Raw genomic sequence first — 25000 nt, 5'->3', positions numbered from 1 at the left:
AAACGTCTCCACAATTATTGCACTAGACAGTAAAAACGGTACCACCAACAGATAGCTCTCACTTCTTCCCGCTTAGTAACGATCTTCGTCTGTGGCCCTAAATACTGGAACTCCTTGTATAGATCTCTACGGAACTGCTCCATATTCACCACATTCAAATATTTATTCTCATTCTTGCTACTTTGATAACCGGTTTTGCAATTTTTTTATTACTATTTTTATTAGTATTAATAATACTATTGTAGTTACTGCGTTCCATTATTTAAAGTGCAAGTGAATTAAATTTGAATTTGAATCACGTTGTATTACATAGCAAACCATATTATTTAGGCGAAGAGACAGCTGCACTATTCGTCTAATTTCAATTATTTGACAATGAAAATCAATTGCATGACTCGTGTGGCGTAGCACTCTTGAGTTTAAGTTTAAAGTGACTGTAATTTGCTCTATTTTGAAGCCAACATTCTAACAAAATAGATGAATTTCAAACAAGCCAGTTAAAGTTAAACATACCGCGTCATCAATTTGCAAGCTATATAGGCCCTAGATTTTGTTAATTAGATCACTCAACTAGAACAATCACAGTGATGTTTTCAGAAAAATAGAAAATAGTAACAACACGATCCGGTTTTCATTGTTGAAGTCATTTGCGTGGCAAGAACGATATTTGTTCGACATTGTTTTCAATAAATAATATCAATTATTTTTAATGTTATGGTAATTTAATTACCAATCCAATGATGGGTAATGTAATCGGAGTACATAAGGTTAGCGTGCGCGTAACCCTATTTAATACATACGAACTTCAACACAGCCAATTACAGATGTATTTATTATTATTATTATTATTATTATTATTATTATTATTATTATTATTATTATTATTATTACCTCCGCAAGGAGGTTGTATTTTCATTCGATTTTTTGTGTGTGTGTTTGTTTGTTTGTTAGCAACCTTCTGCCTACAGTTTTATGTCTACATGCGTCAGATTTTCATAGATGATTTCTGGTATCAAGGTAAAGGTTGAATTACCTTGCTGGTATTAAAGGGAAGGTTCCTTTCTATTTTGTGACGATCTAGAGTGGAGTGTGGATGTGGAGTCATTTAAAGAAAAACACACTAGATGTCTCAAAAAACTTGAATTTTATGAAAATTTCCAACACATGTCAAGGGTCGAAAAATCATATCATTATTGTTGTACATGTTTTTGTTGTTGTTGTTGTCAATATCACGGGGTTTTTTTTGTATCCTAGATAATGGTGAACCAAACAAAAAACTTCAGCGAGGAGGATTATGATGCTATAATGAAGATGGTAGTTTATACAAAATCTGACAGACTTACAGTTGGTGTTATCACTCCAATCATCGTCAGTATCGGAATAATTGGTAACATTATCACCATCCTGGTTCTTTCCAAAACTCCCCGGATGCAAACATCGGTAAACGTTTACTTGACGAGTCTGGCCGTTGCAGACATGTTGTTCTTAATAATGGCACCAGTTATATCCTGGCAATCACTCGTGAATAGTGACGTCATCGATATGTATGATCATCCAAAGACAAATGCGATATTTTGCAAATTTAATAATTTTATCATAGAGGTTACATATCAGATGGCATACTTAATGATACTCTGTATTTCTGTTGAACGATACCTTGCCATATGTAGGCCGTTGAAGTACAGAACCTACGGAACAAGACTCCGAGCGATTAAGATATGCTTGGCGGTATGGGTGGTTGTACTGATCTACCAGTCCAGAATTTTGATCACAATGACATGGACGGTTTTCCACAAATTTCCGTGGCCGGACAAATACGAAGGTCTCCCGAACGTTACGATGGTATGTGCATTTTGTCTCCCAATAGAGACGACTAGATGTAACGTTATTTACTATTTATATTACGTGGACATCACCATTGGACTACTCGTGATGCTGACTTTGGTCCCGCTTTACTACCTGATGGTTAAAAAATTACGAAATTCTCGTTTTGCGAGCGTGAAGAAAGTTGAGAGACGCAGAGGTTCTGATGTGACGGTATTTCGGACGGTACTCTTGACCGTTAGCGTATACGCATTCTGTTACATACCATTTAACATTGTGAACATTGTAGCAGATCCTACCAAATCGGTAGAGGTAAGGACAATGTACTGGTTTCGCGTTATGATGTACGTAAACGCTGCGGTTAACCCTATAATCTACAATGTGACTAATGCAGTATACAGACAGTCATTTCTCGAGTTCTTTCGCTGCGGTAGAATATTTGGCTCTGGCATGACAACCGGCTTCAATTGTACAGCCACCAAGCGCCTGACTTCAAGTCAATCTTCGAAAAATTCTAAACAAATTAAATTAACCAGTATAATAAAAACAAACTCATCTACAAACAACTAGGCAAACTAGACAAAATTCGTGCCCTAAATGGACTAGGCAAAATTTGAAAAAAAAAAAATGTGCCTATTTAAGGTGCTGGAAGCAAATTTATGGCATACAGGCTTTTTAGGGGTTTTGAGGAGTGCTGAACTCAAATCTGATGTATGATGCCAAGCTCAAAAAAATGATCTGAAAGCCTCCAATTCCAAGATGGCCGTCCAAATTTTGATTATTTTTCCATAACGTTCACAATATTCCACATACAACAACAGTTTTTGAGTATCTGCTTTTTTGAAGAGTTAGGGCACACAGTGCCACCACTAAATATCAAATTCAGCCACTAACAGTTGCAGAAATCCAAGATGACCGCCAAAATGGCCGCTAAATGTTAATAATGATCATTACTCCCATTTACACAGAACAACATTTTTTAAGTCTAATCTATGATTTGTGCGGTCAGAACATACAGTGGCACCACCAAAAGTTAATGTTAGCTCAAAGCAGATAAAGATATCCAAGATGGCCGCCAAATTGACTGCCAAATTTTAATATTAACCATAAAGTACATAGTAGTCCATACAGGACAACAGTTTTTCGAGTCTCGAGTCGATTTGCTATATTGCTTATGAAAACTTTTAAACCAAGTTATTCATTTGTTCCTTTTCTACTTATTGGTGTATGCCCCTATCATCTGAAATCATAGACTAAAAAAAGTCACTATTCAATATGGAGTAAGGGAGTTATAGTCAATATTAAAATTTCCATCTTGGATTTCTGCAACCACTAATAGCTGAATGTGGCTTTGATGGTGCCACTATATGCCCTAACACCAAAAATTATAGAATAGACTCAAAAACTATTGTTCTATGTGTAGTATTGTGGAAGTTATTGTAAATATCAAAATTTGGCAGCCATATTGATTTGGAGGCTTTCAAGTCATTTTTGAGCTTGGCATACTGCAGATTTGAGTTCAGCACCCCTCAAAACCCCAACAAGTTTGTATGCCATAAATTAGCACAATTTGCGTTCGAAAGTCATACTTTGGTAAATGAACCAGTCTAAAATGCTTTGAATGTGTTTTAAATAGGTCTGCATTGCATTTTCTATTTAGATTTTCTTGAAATTTCCAATTTTTAAAAATTGTTCTAATTTAATTTGTTTTTGTAAACACACTGGGAAAACAGCGTGGAGGATTTAAATGCAAAGCTCCACGCAATGTTGTCCCGTCTTTGGTGATACGTTTAAAAAGCTAAACGTGTCTAGGCCCGGCTAATTGTGCTTAGGTTTCTGATGTGTTTTAATTTTAATTCTAAACACATATTAAGCACATTAAGATATACACGTTTAGCTTTTAGGTAAGGTTGGTCAAGTTTGTAAAATATATTGAACAATTACTGTACACTTCAGTGTTTTGCAACAAAGTATGGCATTACCCAGCTAACAACATTACGTTATAAGACCGTTATAATAACGTTAGAGTTTGGTGATAAAAACGTTATTTTGTAGAACCATATGTACTTATTTATAACCTAATTTTACAACGTCACAACGTTTGAACGTTCTTACAACGTTGTGTGAACGTTTTGTGTTGCTGGGTATGTCGCTTTATATTTTTGTGTCTGATGATAGGCCAAAAGTAAAAGTATTTCGTAGAGCTGCGCATAGTATACTAGCGGAAAATTTATATACGAAAGTTTTTGAAATTTTTGAATGTATTGAATCTAACATAAGTATAATAATTTTCCCCTAGTGTACTATATATGCAGCTATATGATGATAATGATATGACCTAATAATAGTCACGTTCACAAGTCTCCATCGTTAGCGAGCGGTTGAGGCGCTGGGTCGTGAGCGAGATTGTGCTGGATTAAAAAAAAAATGCCCAAACTGCGTTCGCTGCCGCTTTCGAGGTGACCGGAAATAAATTTACGTCACATCTCCAGTTGGTTGTAGATATGCTAGGCCTGCGATTTCTGATCCTAGGCCTGAGTGTAGGTGGGATCGACGATTCTCCAACGTCCCCGCCTGACATTTTTGGGCGATCGCCGATGTTCCCAATTCTGTGGTAAACCGGCCAGTTCGGGGCCCAAGATTCCGATTTATTCATTTATTTATTTGTACCTTTTTCCTAGGTCCTGCAATTTTATTTGGATTTACCGTGCCGTGTCGGCGGGTAATCTCGGGTTCTGCCCAAATCTCTATTAAGTCACTAATTTCTTCCTTGGTCCAACAGGCCGGAGGGCCAGATCCAGTTGAAGTTGACATGGAGGATATTTAGGGATATTTAACTGAAAAATAACATACAACAGCCAAACCCGCAACGATTGTGAAAAATAGCGTTCTTAACTGCGAATATTCGCGCAAACAAGCTAACTACCTACCTGGAGAGATGCTTGTATCTAATTGGCTGCATCGAGAATCGATCGAGAGCGGCTTGTCGTGGGTCACCCACGACAAAAACCGCTCTTGAGCGGTTGTTCACACGAAGGCCCGGCTCGCGAGCGACCAAGACATGTGAACGCGGTAAATATTATTAGACTAGAAATTGCAAATTGCAAGTGAAGTGCTGCGAAGTACAACTGCATATAAATCTTCTTCGAACAAAATTATTTATGCGAGTCAAGTAAAAATAATGAATAATAAAAATATAACAAATATTATGAGACACGACTCATTGTCTATACTGGAACACTTCTCATTGGGTAACAAAGTCGTAATTTTTCATTTTTGTCAAAAAGTGTCTATAGTGGTGAATTATGGTTTAGGTTTTTTGTAAATAAAGTTTCAAAAATTTCTATGTATGTGGAAAATTTAGATGATTACCAAAGGTTACCATTTTTATTTTGAAGACTGCATGGTCTAGGAAGTGTACATTTTTTTATGGGGCAAGTTTCCAAGGGCGGGTTTTCTAGGGGCGAGTTGACTGCCAAAGAGTGTTGCCAAAGTGCGAGCCAGCGTGTTATTTGATCACAGGTGTGAGACATCACAAGAGTGAGCATAGAGGAAATAAATAAATAAATATGGTGTGAGCCAGCGTAACCACTGCTTGGGTATTTACCCAAGATCTTGGGTATTTTGAGTTGGTCTTGGGTTCTTGGGTATTCCGTATAAATCCTTGGGTATTTTATTTTTACTAAGAAAATTAAATATTTTGTCATAGAGGAAGAATTAAGAAGTAACAAAGTATATTTCAGTCCATTCAAGTAAGCAAAACTCAACGAATTGCACATAACATTGTTTGTTGACTTAATTGCTATAAACATGGGTTCAGAATTGTTTATTTGTGATTTGCATTTCCATTGATCTTACCTAATTAATGCATTACATAATAAAACTTGATCTATGATAACACTTGCCGACTGAGGGCGTGTTTTTCTATCCGTATATTACCTCATGAATATTAATTTTAATAATTAACACAAACAATTACAATCAAAAAACGGTTTATAAATTGAACTAAAAGGGAAACTATACATGCGAAAAACAGAAATTTTTCAAATTTTAATGTATTTTCAGGAAGCTTGGGTAATTTTGGGCAATTTTTGCTGAATCTTGGGTAATTTCGACCCAGTCATTGGGTATATCAAAAATTGTGAGTGGTCATGCTGGTGTGAGCCAGCGAGCCATGACGTCACGACAATAGATACCCTCGAGACGTTACTCGAGTTGTGCGAGGTATCGGCTGAGATTTGTGGAGTACAATTCAAAAAACAACTATAGGTGGTCTAATAATGAATTATTGTGATGTTAAATAGACAATGTTAGCTATCAAGGAGCGACGTTGTTTTTCATTGGGACCTTCGTCCCTTCAAGGCTAGGCGTATACCATCCTAGCTAGTCTAGGCCTAGAGTAGGATAAGGCTAGAGCGACATGCGGGCGTTGGTACGTGTTGGTTAGTCTACAAACGTCGCCTAAAGTAATTGATTTTACCCGGCAGAACGAAAGAAGGAAGCTCCGCTTTTCAGTCGTCTTAGGCCCTTGTTTTTTGACAAACAATGACCTTTCAGAGGTCAAATTGCTGTCAAGAATATGAATTGGCTGCTTCGCAGCAATTATAGCGCTATTATTTGCGGTAGGGTACTGTAGTCTCGATTCGAGCACAGTCCAGGCGCAGGACTAGGCTGCTAAGAAAATGTCTACTGTAGGTCTATAAAAAAGTATTTGTTTCTAGGACTATTTCTAAGATAACTTTAAATAAATATTAGGTAATATTATTGAAAATGTAAAGCTTATTGTCTTCGTTGAGCTGCAAAAACTTGAAATACCATTCTACTGTATGATAATGGCAAAATGTATCGTATTATTGTAATACCGGTAGTGAAAAAATAAAACCAGACAAATTATTTTTTTCCAAAACACTGAAAACATACAAACGAAATATAGACCTATATGGTAGTGAAATTCTTTATATAGAATTATGAAAGCAGCAAAGTCGGATAATACCCAGCATATCATTAGGTCTTATCTTAAGCAATGGCATCGTTTTACGGTAATTTCGTTTAACCACTACATGTCTTGAAAGGTATTAGTGTTTGTATGTTAACATACGCATACTTGTACGTCAATGTTTTAGATCTTTATTCAACTACAGATATACTTTGTTTAAAGACTAAGCTTTTAGACATTAATTTTATAATTATGTATAGGCCTATGCTGAAATGATAGTTATTCTTATGTTTCTGTTAGTGGCTGTCGTGCTTTATTGTCTAAATTACTACCTTTTAAATTGACAGAGAGAACATGTTTAAATGGTTTTTTTGTTTTGTTTTTGTTTTTGTTTTTGTCTTTCGTGGGAGTCACCACTTTCATTGTCACTCTTTTTTCATTGTTTTCATACATTTTTCATCTCTAGTCTATATTTCACATATATTATATGTTTTTAATGTACAATAAAGTATCTCAGAAAATAAAGAGTGTCAGATGTAAAAAATAAATGTACGACAGGAAGAGAAAATAGGCGGCGTTCAGGAATACTCTATAAGCGAAAAGCTTACGATTACATAGACCTATTACTGTACTAACCTAATGCGCATATTGTTAAATCGGTATGGCTTGTTCTTCATATTGTTTTGCAACATCCATTAATATAAGACACGGTTGTTTTGGGCTCTAGCCCATTGAATTCTTGTTCCAGTCCAGATAGCAATTGATAATACATTTTAAATAATCAATAAATAATAACTAATTTGTGTACTTTTATTATTTATTAATTTCTATAAAAATTAAAATAAATAATACAGCAGAAGATAACAAGAATGCAAATTAATTATTGATGACTTAGATTAATATATTTTTTTTGTTTCATATATTTCAAGGAAACACAATTAATTTTGTCAGGAATTATAATTGAACCTCGTAAAATAACCTCGTAAAATATTGTTGAATAAATTACATCGTCTACCTTGTTTTAATCTTTAAAATGCTTCATACGACCAAGTTGAAGTTGATAGGGTACATGCTAATAATTTGATAAATAATTGAAGTTGATATGAAGCAAGCAAAGGAACGGTGAACATTATGACGTCAACAAAATTCTTGTGCCATGTCTCATGACGTCGTTTACACTAGATAGGCATTTTAACGCACTGTTTATCGTGTATTAAAATTAATTTCTATTATATTTTGTTAAATAATTGATTTCAGTCTATTGTATATTCATTAATGCATTACATAAATTGGTTGTTGAGTAGGTAAACGTTGCTTCAGTTTAAAGCGTACTTCGTGTGAATTTACCTCAGGAAACTAGAACACTTTTTGATAGGTGAATATTATGAAGATTAAAACTAGTTCCATGCTATCACGTGACTAAGTAATTAATAATAGTAACCGAGTATGTAGGTAGATAGATGGATGAATAGGTAGATAGATAGATACTTTTATTGTCCTTCTCGTAAATATAAATAAGAAAATTCATCTTCCATTGGCAAATGCTTACAATATTAATCAAATATTTGTGCACAATCACTCACTGAATGTTGCTAGTTGGCCTTTATCGTATAGGCACTAGGCCTACATGCAATTAATTATGTAATAGTGTTTAATACTGAAGCTTAGTTATGGCCGTATATTTAAATAATGTAATATGCAAATACTAATTATATTACTATTTTTAATGATCATCATAGACTGTCGATATTAAACGTATGATCTTATTGTAAAGGTAAATAGCATTACGCATAATCCTAGCTAAGTAATATGATGACTGTCAATATGATACTAACACCTTTATTGATGTTTATGGATGATAATTGTAAAGTTGTAATTAAAATAAAAACAATATTAGGCTTAAAGGATTGAATAGTGCATAAAGGAACACTGTTAAAGTGATCATTCCGATTCTGTAGAGACTTAAGATGGTACATGCAGACAAATTATACTTGTTTCAATGGATTTGAAACCAGTTTAATTATTAAATCAATTTACTATCCTATTACTACTGTATAATGAAACATTTTGGTGAAACTTTACATTATTAAAATTGGTTCTTATCTCAAGAAGCTCATTCATTGTTCAAACATTGTTGAGTATTCATATTCAATAACAAAAAAAAAATAGTTGCTATAGCATCTTATGACTTACAATAAAGTCGTTCAAATTGAAGAAGCCTCCAGTCTTCGCAACCCTATTACTGTACAACATTTAATAAAGCCAAATCGATAAAGCTCGTAAATTATATATATTTGTAGTCATAAAAGTGCTGCCAATTCATTTATTTATATTATGATTGGTTATCAGTTAGGTTCATAATTTGGCGCTAAGCCAAACAAACGTCGACGTTTGTGTCTATACCCCTCGGTCTGGCAGTTAACTCTGTAAGAGTGGTAAAGGTCAAGTGTGTAAATCCGGTTGAGGTGCATGATGGGTGCTAAACCATAGGTAGGCCTACCTTATTTTACTGTACCAGTCATACAAACAAAACAAAAAGCAAACAAAACAAAAAACGCCACACATTTCCTGATGATCGAATCCCCATGTGGACACTTTATTAGTAAACATAATACAGACACACGGTCCCGCTGCCTATTTTTAGATACTTGCAATAACAAAAAACGCAAAAGTAGATAATGTACCCAGTAACAGTTGTGGAAATAAGACCTACAAGTAGTTAAACAAAACCGGACCGTATGTTTTATCTTTCGGCTAACGGCAGGCACAATCTAAAAAATAGGCTCCCAGCGGAGGCGTGTGTCTGCTGCCGAATTCTATAGAAACGATGATGTGGAAAAGGATTAACGATTTAATGGTTTAACACTCATGCCTATTCATTATCAGGGGTGGATCCAGGATTTAAATGAAGGGGGTTCAAAATTTGTCTAAAAAACTCGAAAATGAAAATTTTGATTCCTAGATGGCCGGAGAGCTTTCCCGACTTCGGAGTTGTCTTTCAAGCTTTTTACCTCTCTTAAAAAAGGTCAGGTGGTTTTAATCTTAGGCCTATACCATAGGAAAAAAGAAGAATATAGTCAATATATTATTAGGCCTATATATATTCTAACAATATTGAGTAACTTCTATACGTAGTTCCATAGATCGATGAACCGATAGGCCTGAAGAACACACTTTCGTACATAAATTATTACGACGTCGAGCCAAAAACTCCGAACCACTTGAACCCCCCACCCCCGGATCGATCCGCCACTGATTATATACACTACAGTTACACCATGGTATTTCCTGATAATAGATACATACATTGACAGTGATATCTTTATCCTGTTACCAAGACAACTGTTCCTGTTACAGTAAACAAAGAATATACCTCTATCTATATTCTTTGCAGTAACTAACCACACATACAAGCTAGTTTCGTATCCCACCTCCTTACGGAAAGTTGAATTTACACTTCTTACGTGACGCAGCGTAAGAAAATGGATACGGTTCCCACTTGTCGCCGCGTAAACGCAATGATTTCCTCTGGGAGCTTTCAAAAGCCGTTATGAAAATATCATTCATTGTAGGGCTGCCAATTTATTGTAGGTTGGGACTGGGTTGTGTTCAGAATAGGCCTATTACTTATCGCAGGCCTGGCTGGGTTAGGCATTAATGCTTTTAATTTAATCGATTTTTGCAACTGTAATGAATCCTGAAGAAAAAATAATTATTATAAATCAAAAATTATAAATTTTTCCCAGATATAAGCTCACCTAGATTAGGCCTAGGTCTGTTTAATAAATATACAGTTTGCACTTATTTACTGTAATTATTAACATAAACATTACCGTATATAATTATACTGCGTCTAGGCCTTATTTTAAAAGGTACGGTAATAATGTTTTATTTTGACATATTAAATTAAATATACAGTACATTGTTTGCTTAATGTTTAATTACAAATTGTATGACATTTTCATGTTTTTGTAAATCTAGGATTTAAATTTTGTTTACTCAGATCGATCTGTATAACAAGGCCTGAATATATTTCCTTAACATATGATTACATGCTGTATATTAAGACCAACATAAAAAGCTAAAATGAGAGTGCTTGATTCAGAAAAATATATGCCAGGCTTTTTTCGACGGGGTAGGGGATGGGGACAAAAAAATAGTTGGTGTGGTCGGATCTCTCGACAGTATTCCAAGGAGGCGAAGCCCCAAAATATATGCTTATGATTAATAATGGGTTTCAAATTCTTATTTACTGTAATCGATTTTAGAGGCTACTATTTATGTAGCAGTTTTGTTGTTCTCCCCGACGACTTGTGGTTTATCTCCCTGACGGGGGAGGGGCCCTCCCGCCCTCCCCACCTGGCTCCACCCCTGTGTAATATATATAATAATTTTTGAAGAACGGTTGGGTAAGATGCGTTGCCGCCCATTATTATAAATATTAATGTGTACTTATATGCCATTCAGTAGAAGAGAACCGTAATTGGCTCTATTAAAACCAGACTTGGCTTGGCTTGGCTAGTCCAGGCCAGGCTATGATAGGTTATGATAAGAGGCTATGATAATAATAACAGTAATGCATCATTGATACCACCAAATAAAAATTATAATTAATTGGCAATGACTAGAGCTATCGCGATGCGACGGTTTAAGATGACAGAAAACTCATCAAAAATATGTAAACACGAAGCACTAACTACAAATTCAACAGTTAGAGCATGGGCAAATTAGCTTTTTGCCTGCGTTGGGGCACTTGTGTTGCGAAAAGTTGAATCGATTCAACTTTTCGTAAACAACGCAAAGACGATCCGCAAACAACGCAAAAGTTGAAAAGCGTCGGTGTTGCGTTGCGTAGCCAAGTTTGCGTCGTCGTCGGCCCACTTGGAAGCCGCAGAACCCTCGAGTTGTGTCACTTTGCGTCGATACGTTGCGTTGCGTCCTAGTGGGAACCAAGCTTTAAGTCTAGATACAGTATCCACCGCACACATGACCTCCACCGGAATTAGAAAGGTCAACTGTTGCGCGACAGTAGACACAATAACGGAGCTAAACGTTTAGTGAGAGATATGAGACAGTGGAACTGGAAGTGAATTAATGTCATAAAAATGTAGTTTAGGTGTCGATTACTCATAATTGAAGTGAACCCAATGTAAAAAGAGCAGTTTAATTACCAACGAATTTGCTAAAAACAAGTTCAGTGAATTTTAACATCCCACTAAACACCACAGACAACACGGAACCACACGGATGTAAACACTATTAATGTTAAAATATTACCACACGAGATTAGAAAACTGCTTAACCAAATTTTATAGCTTCGTTACACGCACGAAACACAAAGCAAACCCAACGATATTTAGTCCAGTCATATGTAGGAAATTCTGGGCTAAATAAAACTGACTCAACCACTTTTAGCTAATGAGACTTTTAAGAATACCATGGAGGAAATATAATATTTCCTCCATTAGAATACTGACTGAAAATCCAAGGCCCATACAAGGGCTGAAAACTAGGTCCTAACGGGATAATGTACATAGCAGGCTGACCATGGGCTGACACAGATTTGAAAGTAGCGCATGCGCAAAATATGGTCTATAAGAAGAGTTAAGAATAATTCATGATATTTTCCAAATTTACCTACGAAAAAATAATGTGTTACCAGTATTTGGATATCGAAGTCTTCAGTAATTGCATAAAAACAGATTAAAAAAAAAAAAAAAAAAAAAAAAAAAAAAAAAAAAAAAACAGAGACGACATATTTGCATTCGGCTTCACAACATTAATGTCCCTTGTGCTTTTAACTGAAGGTATTCTTAAAAGCATTCCTAATTTAAATTAAAGCTTTGTGATGCATTATGTGACGTATGGATAAACAAACTGGTTGACATAGGCCTATTATTATAAACCTTATAATGAATAAAGTGTTAAATTCCATTAACCCGTTTTAGATTTTAGCTTCGTCTCTTTGTCTCTACAGAAAATCCAATAAATGTATGTTTTCACATATATTTCTTTTCTGGCACTACCGTATCGCCATCTTAAAAGGGTGTCATTATGTTAAAGTTAATACCTGACATAACGTTTTATTATTATTATTATTATTATTATTATTATTATTATTATTATTATTATTATTATTATACTTATTAATATTATTGTTATTAGGCCTATTATTATTATTACTATTATTATTAGTATTTATCAATATTAATATTATTATTATTATTATTATTATTATTATTAAAGTATAACCCATCCTTTGGGACATTTAAGGGGACAGTTTTTACCACTACGGTCAACCCCTATTAAGGAGACGGAGACACTTTAGTGTGCTAAATGGTTTGTTTGGGACCACTGTTATTTTTGTGTTACATAAATGATATGATTCTGAGTATCGATTCCGATTGTAAGCGATTACTTTATGCTGATGATAGCGCAATTTTTTTCTTCCATCCTAACCCTGATTTTATTTCATCCAAACTAGGAAAAGTTTTAGATTCTTGCTGTCAATGGCTCACTGATAACAAACTGTCATTAAACATTGAAAAGACCGAATGCATACTTTTCTGAACCAAACGCAAGCTTCGCAACACCGATTTTAAAATTATCACATTAGACATACACTTAATGGGTCCACTTCTATCAAGTATTTAGGTCTTGAAATAGATCAAACTATCTCACGTGAGCTCATTGCAGAACCATTATTAAGAAGGTTAATTCAGGATTAAAGTTTTTATATAGAAAAGCAAGAGGCTTTGATATTAGAATCCGTAAATTACTTTGCTCTGAGCTTTAATTGCATGCCTCGTTGACTCAGCTGTGCATCTGCATGGTACAATGGTATAAGCAAATGTCTTAAAAGGAAGATACAAATATCGCAAAATAAAACTGCTAGATTTATTCTTGAATTGGGCCCTGGTCACACATAGGACATGAAGAACTTCGTAGTCTTGGGTATCTAAATATTGAGGATCGGGTGAAATTTCTCAAACTTAGTAAATAAAACTAATGTCAAATACCTTTCCGATAGATTTGTCCGCACCTCAAGCCTTCATAATCATAATACAAGAGGGAGCCAGTTCAATTTTTTTGTTCCTCCTGTCAAAGGCATTGCCGTCACAACTTTTTACTTCTCATCCATTCGAGATTGGAATTCCTTCCAAACACGATGAAAATTGTTAGATCGCAGAGCAATTTTACAACTAAACTTGATTCTTGCCTGTGAAGATTTATCTTTCATAACGTTTTCTGAACATTTTAAGATTTTTTGCTTTTACTTTTGTACGTTTTTACATTGTTACATTATTTATATATATTTACATTTTTATACCTGTTTGCCTGTTCTTTTTTTTTTTAAATTTTGAATATCTATTTCTGTCTTTTTTGTGTCTTATTGTATTGGTTTTATAAGGACCCCGTTGAAAATGAGCATGACTATCGTCGGCTTAATGGGTAATCCTGGTGCTCTTTTGTCTTTGTTTCTAATGTATTGTTATCTCGAGTACCTAATAGATCAAATCAAAATCAAATCAAAAGTTTAACCCCTATTCAGGGGGAACAATTTAAAAAAAATCTCATCACAACCAAAAAAATTAGAAAAATATTGTTGTATTACAATATAGTAAAATGTTTATTAATATCAATATAAAAATGGATATCTGTGTTAAATCAATTCTTCATAGGCTTTTTCCAATGGGGGAATGTTATAGCATAATCAGTTGCCATAAGAGAACACCCATATTAAGATTAGTACCGTAACTAATATTGTGAATTTTGGCCTTTAGGCATACTTATACATTCCAGAACTTTACAGGTACATCTACAACAAATTTCAATATAATTTTCCCCCTAGATTCTATAAACAAATACCATATCGTAATACCTTACTCTGCTAATTAATGCTAATTAGCTTGTGGAATCTGAAAACATTTATCTTCCGAACTTTTAGGCATTTTAAGCTACTTTGTCTCAAACTTCTCAGAATATCCATGTTCCTCTAAAGAATACTGTGTAACCAGAAATAGAAACTAATGTTTTTATCTGACCAGTAATTAATTAAATTAGTAAACAATTACATAACTTGGGAACTGCCGTACTTATATAAGATGGAGGAATTAATGACTGTTGTCAAACAATACAAAATATCCATGTTTTTAAGAAATAATGATGTACTTTATGTTCTTTTAGTAGAGTCTATATTAGAAAAAGGGTTTATTAGTAGATTAAGTTCCTCATATAACAATTTAGTTAAGGCCAATCCATTTATTGATATATTTAATTCTAATTTGTCTACAGTCCGTCGTAGCGTTTTAGGCGTGATTATAGTTAAATTCATTATGCTATGTGTGTTTGTTCCGTCTTGTCGTTTGTTAACCTTGCTGTAAGTGGTGGATCTGTGTCTGCGACGTTTTGGCGAAAATTAAATTTTAAAAAATAATGTAAATATGTATTTGATCCATAATTAGTTGAATAATCTAACAATTATCTGTCTGTACTTATAGGCGCATATGCTGTGCAAATCACAATTTGGATTATTAGGAGGGCAAGGTTAATTTCAAACTACATAAAATATTTTTGTTTATATCCATTCTAATACAAGTTAGGCCTATTAGGCAAAATTCTAATTGTTAATCATTTCGCAATTAAGCTTAAGTGTGTCTTTAACATTTTAGTCACTTTGTATAATTTGTTTTTCAAAGAAAACCCGTAAAATGGGACAATTTTGGAGTCTCCGTTAGTGTCCCTTGAATTGGGGTACCCCTATTCATGGGACACTTTTGGGGGTTCTACTGTATCATTATTATTATTATTATTATTATTATTATTATTATTATTATTATTATTATTATTATTATTATTATTATTATTACTATTATTATTATTATTATTATTATTATTATCATCATCATTAATATTAATATCATCATTAGTATTAAGCCTCTTATTAGGCATATATATTGATAATTTGTATACCATACTTTTAATCATACAAAATTATGTCATATTATTTAGAATAAATTGTATTTTATTTTTTACTTCTTTATTCAGAATACAAAAATAATATTCAATGATGTTTATGATTGTCCAAAAAAAACCGTGCTATAATATCATTATGTAGTTCGATAGCACAAGCATGTATATGAGTTGTTTTTTTCTAGTCGCCTAATAAATATAGGCTATCATAATTCAACGATCTGGTAATATAATTCTTCTTCATTTTAAACTGATATTTATTCATATATCGCATGTGCCTTGTATGGTCATGTAATTAGAAGACCTACAAAAAAAACCCCGCTTCGTAACAAAAATAATGAAACGAAAAGAAATATGTTTACAAATACCATAGGCTAAACGTAGAAAACGTCGCATGCATGGCACAAAAGCCCTACAACATACAATTTTAAGCGCCACTCTCGCGATATACGCGCCGTTCTCTGGAGAGCGCCACATTTTAAATTCAAAGCATTGCTGTTCCTGGAAAAACGCTTGGAACGTGCTTTTTGACTGCAAGATATAGCCTTGGCTCTTCATGATCTTGACTTGTTGCCTTAAAAGAAATCTGTATTTAATTTCGTTTTGCGACGTAGATGAGTGGATCATAAAACTGCAAACGTGAAAAAATTCTCTTTATGATTTCTGTGCAAGAGAAAACGTGATCATAATATTGTGCACATTATGGCTGCGAATAAATCGATGTAGATGGAAATATCATCGACAATAAACACCCAGACCTAGTTTTTAATGTATTTATAGTTTTTTGTCTCCACTTTCTTTAACATTAAATCTAATAATAATAATGGCTTCGTAGATGTGTTATTGGCGTACACAGGTGCTGCATAATGGTTGATTTTATTATTCTAATTTCATTGATATTATCAATTTTTTACTGTTCAACTGGGTAATTCTTCTCAGTTGTTGTAGAAAACAATGACTCTTCTATTTTGGAGATTATATAGGCTTGAAAGGGGCCTAAGGGTATCCATACAGGCGTAGTATTGGTCATATCAACATAATATCAGAAAAAGCAGAGGTATATCATTACATTGCTACAATCAATGATATTTGCAGCTTTATAGCAGCTATTTTGAAACTAATATATATCTGATATATATATATATATATATATATATATATATATATATATATATATGTATAGTTTTTTAAAGTGTGATATATAGCCGATACAAATCATCTTCAAAATATACAAGTATCAACTATCAAATATAGCTGCTATATCAGTGTAGCTACAGACTAACTTACATATTTTTATACACTAGCAGATATAAAGCATCTTCATAATACCAAAATATCAACTATCAAATATAGCTGATATATCAGTGTAGCTGGAGTAATCTGTATATTTTAATACAGTTGATAAAAACTATCAAATGTATATGCTATATCAGCATAGCAACATACAGTAATTATTTGTATATTTTAATACACCTGATATACAGCATATATAAATAAACTCCATAAAACATGAATATCAAATATCAAATATAGCTGCTATATCAGTGTAGCAACATACTAACTTGCATATTTCTGTATATAAAGCATAGCTAACCATACAGTACATTGAAAATAATATAAGAGTAGGAACTATCAAATATAGACCTAGCATCAATAGCATAAACATAGCTTGGTTTTTGTTTTTTTTAAATATCAAAAAATTGGTATGTCTGAACTTAAGAGATATCAGTGACAAACCCCAAAATGACCAATACTACGCTTTTCTCAGGGTATCTAGGCCATTATAACATAAGGCTTTCCTCAACGTAGGCCTAAATAAACACATGCATGTTAGATCGTGGAGGAAGTTAAGTTGAGCATTAGTCTAAACTAATTCCTCCATGGTTAGATCGGATAAGTTGTTATTATGTGAATTAATAGTAAGGCCTAATTAATTGCTGCATGCATAATACGTTATAAAAACACATAATTTACAAAATAACATATAATTAACAACATTTTTTGTATTTATAAATTAACTGATCAGTAAATTCTCGTTTTGGGAAACCCTCTTCGTATTTCTGGTACGAGCTGATCTTTCATCCAACAACACAAGTTTAAAAAAATTAAAGCATTATTTTTTACCTATACCCGACACTTCTGACCATTTTACTATTTGTTATAGGGGAACAGGTCAAAACGGCAATGACCAAAACGGCAAAAAAACCAAAACGGCAACGCTTTTAGACCGAACGGCAATGGACTAAAACGGCAATTAGTCAACAAAACGGCAAGACCAAAACGGCAATAAATCAAAACGGCAATAAACCAAAACGGCAACGCTTCCAAAATGACAAACTGTATGGTAATTGGCAAAATGGCTAAATAAAATACTACTAGACTACTAGGCCTATGAGATAAGCCGAGGGCGTAGACTAATCATTATAGTTATTGTTATGAAAATGTATACTGTACATAAATGATTGCGGTTATATAATCGCCTAAAATTGCAGAGGAAAAAATATAATAAAAATTAAAAAACGAAGAAAATAGTATATGCACTTGTATTTACGACGTTGTCTTATAATTATCAATGAGAACTCGTCCAGTAAATTACACATGCCATAACAATGTATTGTATGTAAAATGTATTGTATGATGTATTTTGTTTTTGGTTTGCTGCCATCGTTCGACGACGAAGTCAACACAGATATGATACAAACCAAAGTTGTCAGTTATTTAATTTGAAACCAGTGTCAGTAAAATCTTAGGTAAGCATGTGGTTAACATAAGCAAGAATTTAGTCAAATGAAACTGTTTATCATCTTGATACCTTCCGACGAAAATTAACCCTACCGGCGTCACCACGGCGTCCCCACTGATCGATCTAACGTGACGTTGTTATGTGGATGTTTTATAGATTATTGAGAATGGTAATATCACCGAAAAAATAGATAAAATGACAGTTAAATGACCAACAAAGACAACTGAAGACAATAGTTCGTCATTAGAAGTTATTTAGTATAACTTTATTTGGAAAATTAATCTCAATATCGAGTTGCCGTCCTCTGCGTTGTTAGTCGTATGATTTGTGTGCAATTTTTACCAATTAACCCCTAAGTAAAAAATATTGTTGCAATGTAGTACCTTGCAAATCAACTCAAAATAGAAACCCGGTAGTTTGTTGATTGTTTATTGGTAGCGTCCCTTCGCTGCCAAAAATAGTTTTTTGGCAGTTGCGTCCCCGGTGACATCGTGGTGTCCCTGTGCTTTTTTGCACACGTATTTGTGACATAGTTGTATGTACTTATTAAAACATTGATACAAACAAAAGTTGACAGTTATTTCATTTGAAACAGGTGTCAGTATAAACTTAGGTAAGCATGTGGTTAACATAAGAATTGAGTCCAATGAAACTGTTTATCATCTTGGTACCTTCCGAGGAAAATTGACCCTACCGGCGTCATCACGGCGTCCCCACCGATCGATCTAACGTGACGTTGTTATGTGGGTGTTTTATAGATTATAGAGAATGGTAATATCACCGAAGAAAATAGATAAAATGACAGTTGAATGACCAACAAAGACAACTGAAGACAATAGTTCGTCATTAGAAGTTATTTAGTATAACTTTATTTGGAAAATTAATCTCAAAATCGAGTTGCCGTCCCCGGCTTTGTCAGTGACGTCGTATGATTTGTGTGCGATTTTTACCAATTAACCCCTAAGTAAAAAATATTGTTGCCATGTAGTACCTTGCAAATCAACCCAGAAACCCGGTAGTTGATTGTTTATTGGTAGCGTCCCTTCGCTGCCAAAAATAGTTTTTTGGCAGTTGCGTCCCTGGTGACATCGTGAGGGCATGGTGAAGGCTGGTTACGATTTGGTGGCACATCGATTGAGTATTTTCATTCATCTGGCCAGTAAACATTTAAATAGTTAAAACTTTAAAATACAGACAAAATGAGGCTAAACAATTTATGTCATAATAGTAAAAAAGTGCGAAAGAAAAAAAACCCACTTAAATAATATAAATAATAATAATAATAATAATAATAATAATAATAATAATAATAATAATAATAATAATAATAATGATACCAATAATAACAATACAACATACAAATTCAATGGTAAGAAAGATTGGGGGAACACAATATAATATATACAATATAAAATCATTGGACATTTATATATTAAAACCTTAAAATACAAATAATATGAGGCTATATGTCATGAAAGTAAAAAACAGGAAAGAAAAATAATAATAATAATAATAATAATAATAATAATAATAATAATAATAATAATAATAATAATAATAATAATAATAATAATAATAAATAATAATAATAAATAAGACTTTAAAATAACGAAATAATTCGTCATGGATATGTAATTAAAAAAAAAACAGGTGGCGGTTCAGTCTTGGCATTGATTGCTCCTCCCGTTTTGGTCTATGCCTATTGCCGTTTTGGTAGTTGACATTATTGCCGTTTTGGTCTATTGCCGTTTTTGTACTTATCATTGCCGTTTTGGTTTATTGCCGTTTTGATTTTTTGCCGTTTCTTCCAGAAACCTTATTAGACCTACTCCATGCCTTTTTTCTTTTTAATGTCATTTTATCTACCATGCAAAACAAATTTAGGTATATTTTATATATGGACTAATAAAAGTTCTTGAATAAAGATATTTTAATAAATATAATACGGCTTGTAGGCCTACTTTCAAAATTTTGTGGTAACCAGTCAAATGTGTCGCACGTGTGCGAATTCGCACAATCTGTGTGTACGGTGTCCGCACTGTAATCAGTGACCCATGACGAGGATAATCTCTGCGCGTGGTTTCAGACTTTCAGTTTCTGATCGGGTGATATAGTTTGCAATATAATTTCCCATCAAGACTTATGAAACGATAACATGAAATTGGAAAAGCTGGATTTTTATGACGAACCACCAATCAGGCAAATTAAACACTTAGAAGCCTAACTTTCAATAAACTGTATTTAAGTTTAGGTGCTAGGCCCTAACTAAGCTAGGCCTAGGTTTAGATGAAGACCCGGCAAGCGCGTGGCTGGAGGAGGATCAAATGGTGTCTTGTTTCCAGATCATGTGACCAAGGCATGAGCCTAGCTATTTGATGCCTAAAAGTATGTATGGACTAGGCAGGTTGCCTAGACGTGTGCCTAATTTATAATTTATTTATATTTACTGTAACATTTATATTTTCAGATAGCACAGTTTATTTATGGCCTAGCCTACTACGTAACAAGCATTTTGTTGTGATTTGTGAAACACGCGATGTTGGAACGAGATAGAACGACTTTGAATTTTGGATCCGAAGAGCAACTGGTATGTATTGATTCAAGCAATTTACAATGTAGATGAATAACTTACCTTGTGGATGAGAGTTCATTGCTTGCTTTCCAGTCCTATGGTCCTGGGATCAATTCATGACACAGTAACAGGATTTTTTCTTATGACCAAAGCACCACCCCATAAACCTCATAATGAGACTTAGTCTATGTATCTAGCCTACTAGGCCTAGAGCATCTTGAGTGTATGTTTGTATTGTAATGGGATTGCCACTTTGAAGAGTGATGAAGTTCACTCCTGTTTGACATATCCTTGACCGTAGTGCCTAAAAGGAAAGAAAAAAAAAAGATTTGGAGCTCACACAGAGTAGCTCTCTGTAGCCTGGTGATTAAGTGAAGAGCCTTATCAAATACATTCACCCAAATAAAGATGGTTTTTGTCAATTTTCAGTGAACGATGACCTTGCAATTGGCAAACACCTACTTCAATGCATCTCTTTTTTTCCAACTGTTCTTTTGAATCTTGCAGGAATGTACAGGCTATCATCGTGTTCCGTGGAAACAATTGATTTCCGTATTACTCAGTATTGTGTCCCTGGGGGTGCTACAACTGGTCTTCTACTGGAAAGAAGTATGGCGCGTAAAGTTTACGTGTTCTCCATGTCCGCTCAAAGACGCACAAGTGGTGCTACTTAATGTAAGCTTCACAATTTTTTGTTGAAACTTTATTTTAAAAATTATTATTTTGCAATCTCTTGCTAATCTATTATTTCTGTACAATGCAATTATAAAAGAAGATAGGTTCTGATTGTTTGCTCTTATTTACATGCATGCAAGTAAACAATAAATTGAATTATTTTTATAAACAACAGCATATTTTATAAGTAATTTGAAGAAGTAAATGATAAATAATTAAAACTTCTTATTCCTGTGATATTAAATTTTGTAGTGTGTTCACTATCTTTAATTAAAAGTAATTGTTTTATACATTATTTTTGTTTTTAGGATAATTTTCAACAGGTTTTTCCTGCTGAAGTGAAGGTGATTTCACTCAAACAAAGTCTTGAGTCATACATTCAACATGAAAGGTAACAATAACATATATTTTCATCTCCATTTATAACTTAACAGAATATTTAAAACTGCCAACAAAATTGAGAAAAATTAAGGTACTCTTGAGGAGTATTTACTAATTATAGAATATAGAAACTCCCCAAAAAAGAGTAGGCAAACCAGCCTAACAACTAGAAACTATCTCAGTTTAGACAAAAAAGGTTTCCTGATCACATTTATTTATGGAAGCCTTGTGGGGTTAAAACCTGTATAATTGTGACTTTTACTCTTATTCAGTTTGCACATACATTATTTGCCTATGTTCTTCATTATGGTGATTTCAGACATGGAAGTTGCAAAAAAGTACATGTTGGCTCTGGAGGTGATAGGGCCTCATTCTCAGCTGAAGACATTAGTGAACAGGATACTGATCTGCTCATTAATGAATTACCTGAGCAAAAGGTTAGAACAGTCATCAGTGTTGTGATTGCTATCAATGCTTAATTTTGTTACACATAATTAGCAAAAAATATGAATTTTATACCTTTTTTAGCGAAAACCCGCCGCCCGCCAATAATGATGATTTTTAAATTTTGGCCGCCCGCCAATAATGATTAATTTCAAATTTCATTTTTGGCCGATTAGTGCACCCACGACCACAAAAAGTGGAAATTTCAGAAAGTAAAAGTTTTTCTTTATTTTTATTACACTGCCTTGAAATCTCCAAGAATAAGATATATGTATATTTCTTCCTAATTATATAAATTTAAAGCATTAAACCATTCCTACACTGTTTACATTCACCAATAAAAGTTTATTTTTATTTTCTCCTCCATTTGGATATTTTTTCTCGCCCTCCTCTGACGATCTTTAAAAAAATAAGTTAAAAACAAGGTATAAAAAAGTGTGACAGGATAATGAGCAGCAGATTAGAAGAAATGATTATTGATTTTATTATTATTCATGCCTAATTGGAAACAGCCTTTGTTGCATAATTTTCGCATTTGAAAAAGATTTTTATGGCATTGATGTGCGAGTATGTTTCTGCACTGATGTACCGTAAATGCCCAAATAAGTGCGGCAGTACTTATAACATTTTTGGAGGCTTCAGTGCTGCGCTTATTCTAGAGCGACGCTTATAAAAATATATTTGGGTGGTGCTTTCCATGCCTGTTCCCATGTTAACTATTTCAGGTTCAGTTTAATAGGCCTATTGTACAGTAGGTCCTATCATCATGGCATGCTTTTTAAAAGGGAAAACAAACGTTTATAAAGAAATGCTTGTGTCTTCATTGTGTTATTTATTCATTTTAACACTGCATACATTGAATTTAAAACCCTGTTTCATTACACACAGGGTAATATTACATACAGCGCTTAACAAAAAAAATCATGTTTGGTGCAGCGCTTAATCGAGAGCATCACTTATTCGAGAGCGGCGCTTATTCAAGCATTTATGGTAATTATATTGATGGTGATAATGATGATAATGTTGATAATAGTAATAATGTTAATATTAATGAATACAGACTGTATCCACCAAATGATGTGGTGAGGAGAGCAGCTGATTGGTATGTTGTTTATTGCCAGTAACATACAAATATTTTTACCCAAATTTTCTGAGTATATATCTCTTAATATTTTTTTTTCTCTTCATCTTTTTCAGGTGGCTCATCAAATGATTTACTTTGAATACCAGAAAGTAAAATACTTTTGGAATAAAGTTGAGGAAAACTATGAACGGCTCACAGCATTTGATATTGACACACCTTGCTCAAAATTCTACGTTGACTCTAAGGGAATAAGTCAGGATGAACAAAAAAACAAGTAAGATATTATATTACACCATTGCATTTTTTCATCATCATCGAATTAACATCTTTTAATTGGTCACAGACCGAAGCACCTCTGGAATATGGCATGCTTTTTAAAAGAGAAAACAGATAATTATAACTGAACAAAAAATAATAATTATCTGCATCCATATAGGTATAGGTAGAGTGCTTAGAAATGGTGGGAATGGTCTCTAATATACCATTCAGCGTCAAAACCTTTGCGCATCCCTGGGCCCCCAGCACCTTGTTTAGTTATTGGATGGAATGGTAACTAATGGTAACTAATGGTAACTATATGAATCCCAGTTTGCTCCTATTCATCAAAACAAGATGGTTGTGGTCCTGTAGTAAGTTAGTAGTTTCCAAGTCCGCATGACTTCACTAAATTGACACATGATAAATTCATAGAAAAGTACAGGTATCCATCTGGAGTGCTCAGAAATGGTGGGAATGGTCTCTAATATACCCAGCGTCAAAACGTGTGCACAGTACTGTAATGTAATTTTATTTTTTATTATTCAGGCAACAGATTTATGGCTATAATGCTATCGTCGTTGAAGTCAAGAGCTATGGAAAACTTTTGATAGAAGAGGTATATACAGGTGTCCCTCCAATTAAAGACCACTTTAAGCACTGGGGTTTCCATGGTCTTTAGCAGCTTTGGTCTCAAATTAGAATAACAAAAATAAATGACATTTGTTGATGTGGGACCACAGAAAAGTGGTCCTTTTTTGGAGGTGTTCTTTAAGTGGAGGGAGACCTGTACTTCATATGCATTGTGTAATATTAATGATTTCTGTGCATTTGCCATCAGCATGCCCATATACTGTATGGGTGTGATATGACATCAGCATGCCCATATACTGTATGGGTGTGATATGACATCAGCATGCCCATATACTGTATGGGTGTGATATGACATCAGCATACCCATATACTGTATGGGTGTGATATGACATCAGCATGCCCATATACTGTATGGGTGTGATGTGACATCAGCATGCCCATATACTGTATGGGTGTGATAAGACATCAGCATACCCATATACTGTATGGGTGTGATATGACATCAGCATACCCATATAC

General features: G+C 33.9%; 2 protein-coding genes across 2 annotated transcripts in view; both read left to right on the top strand.

The window, feature by feature from the left end:
• The window catches only part of LOC117101843 (somatostatin receptor type 4-like), a 17393-nt gene extending 12244 nt beyond the window's left edge, over nucleotides 1-5149 (top strand). The window contains exon 2 of the mRNA XM_033241947.1: nucleotides 1255-5149. Coding sequence (XP_033097838.1) covers nucleotides 1258-2394 — 1137 coding nt within the window. The 5' untranslated portion in view covers nucleotides 1255-1257 and the 3' untranslated portion in view covers nucleotides 2395-5149. The remainder of the gene's footprint in view (nucleotides 1-1254) is intronic.
• Nucleotides 5150-20530: 15381 nt separating this feature from the next.
• The window catches only part of LOC117101891 (probable cation-transporting ATPase 13A3), a 17563-nt gene continuing 13093 nt past the window's right edge, over nucleotides 20531-25000 (top strand). The window contains exons 1-7 of the mRNA XM_033242008.1: nucleotides 20531-20675; nucleotides 20944-21063; nucleotides 21556-21723; nucleotides 22032-22114; nucleotides 22424-22541; nucleotides 23746-23906; nucleotides 24437-24506. Of these exons, the coding sequence (XP_033097899.1) occupies nucleotides 21013-21063; nucleotides 21556-21723; nucleotides 22032-22114; nucleotides 22424-22541; nucleotides 23746-23906; nucleotides 24437-24506 (651 nt within the window). The 5' untranslated portion in view covers nucleotides 20531-20675; nucleotides 20944-21012. The remainder of the gene's footprint in view (nucleotides 20676-20943; nucleotides 21064-21555; nucleotides 21724-22031; nucleotides 22115-22423; nucleotides 22542-23745; nucleotides 23907-24436; nucleotides 24507-25000) is intronic.

This window comes from Anneissia japonica, unplaced genomic scaffold, assembly GCF_011630105.1.
Source record: "Anneissia japonica isolate Jap-2015-1 unplaced genomic scaffold, ASM1163010v1 scaffold4988_len2956909_cov206, whole genome shotgun sequence".
In the NCBI taxonomy this organism is placed as follows: domain Eukaryota; kingdom Metazoa; phylum Echinodermata; class Crinoidea; order Comatulida; family Comatulidae; genus Anneissia; species Anneissia japonica.
The sequence above is the reverse complement of the archived record's forward strand: the minus strand, read 5'-3'. Positions and strand labels throughout refer to the sequence as shown.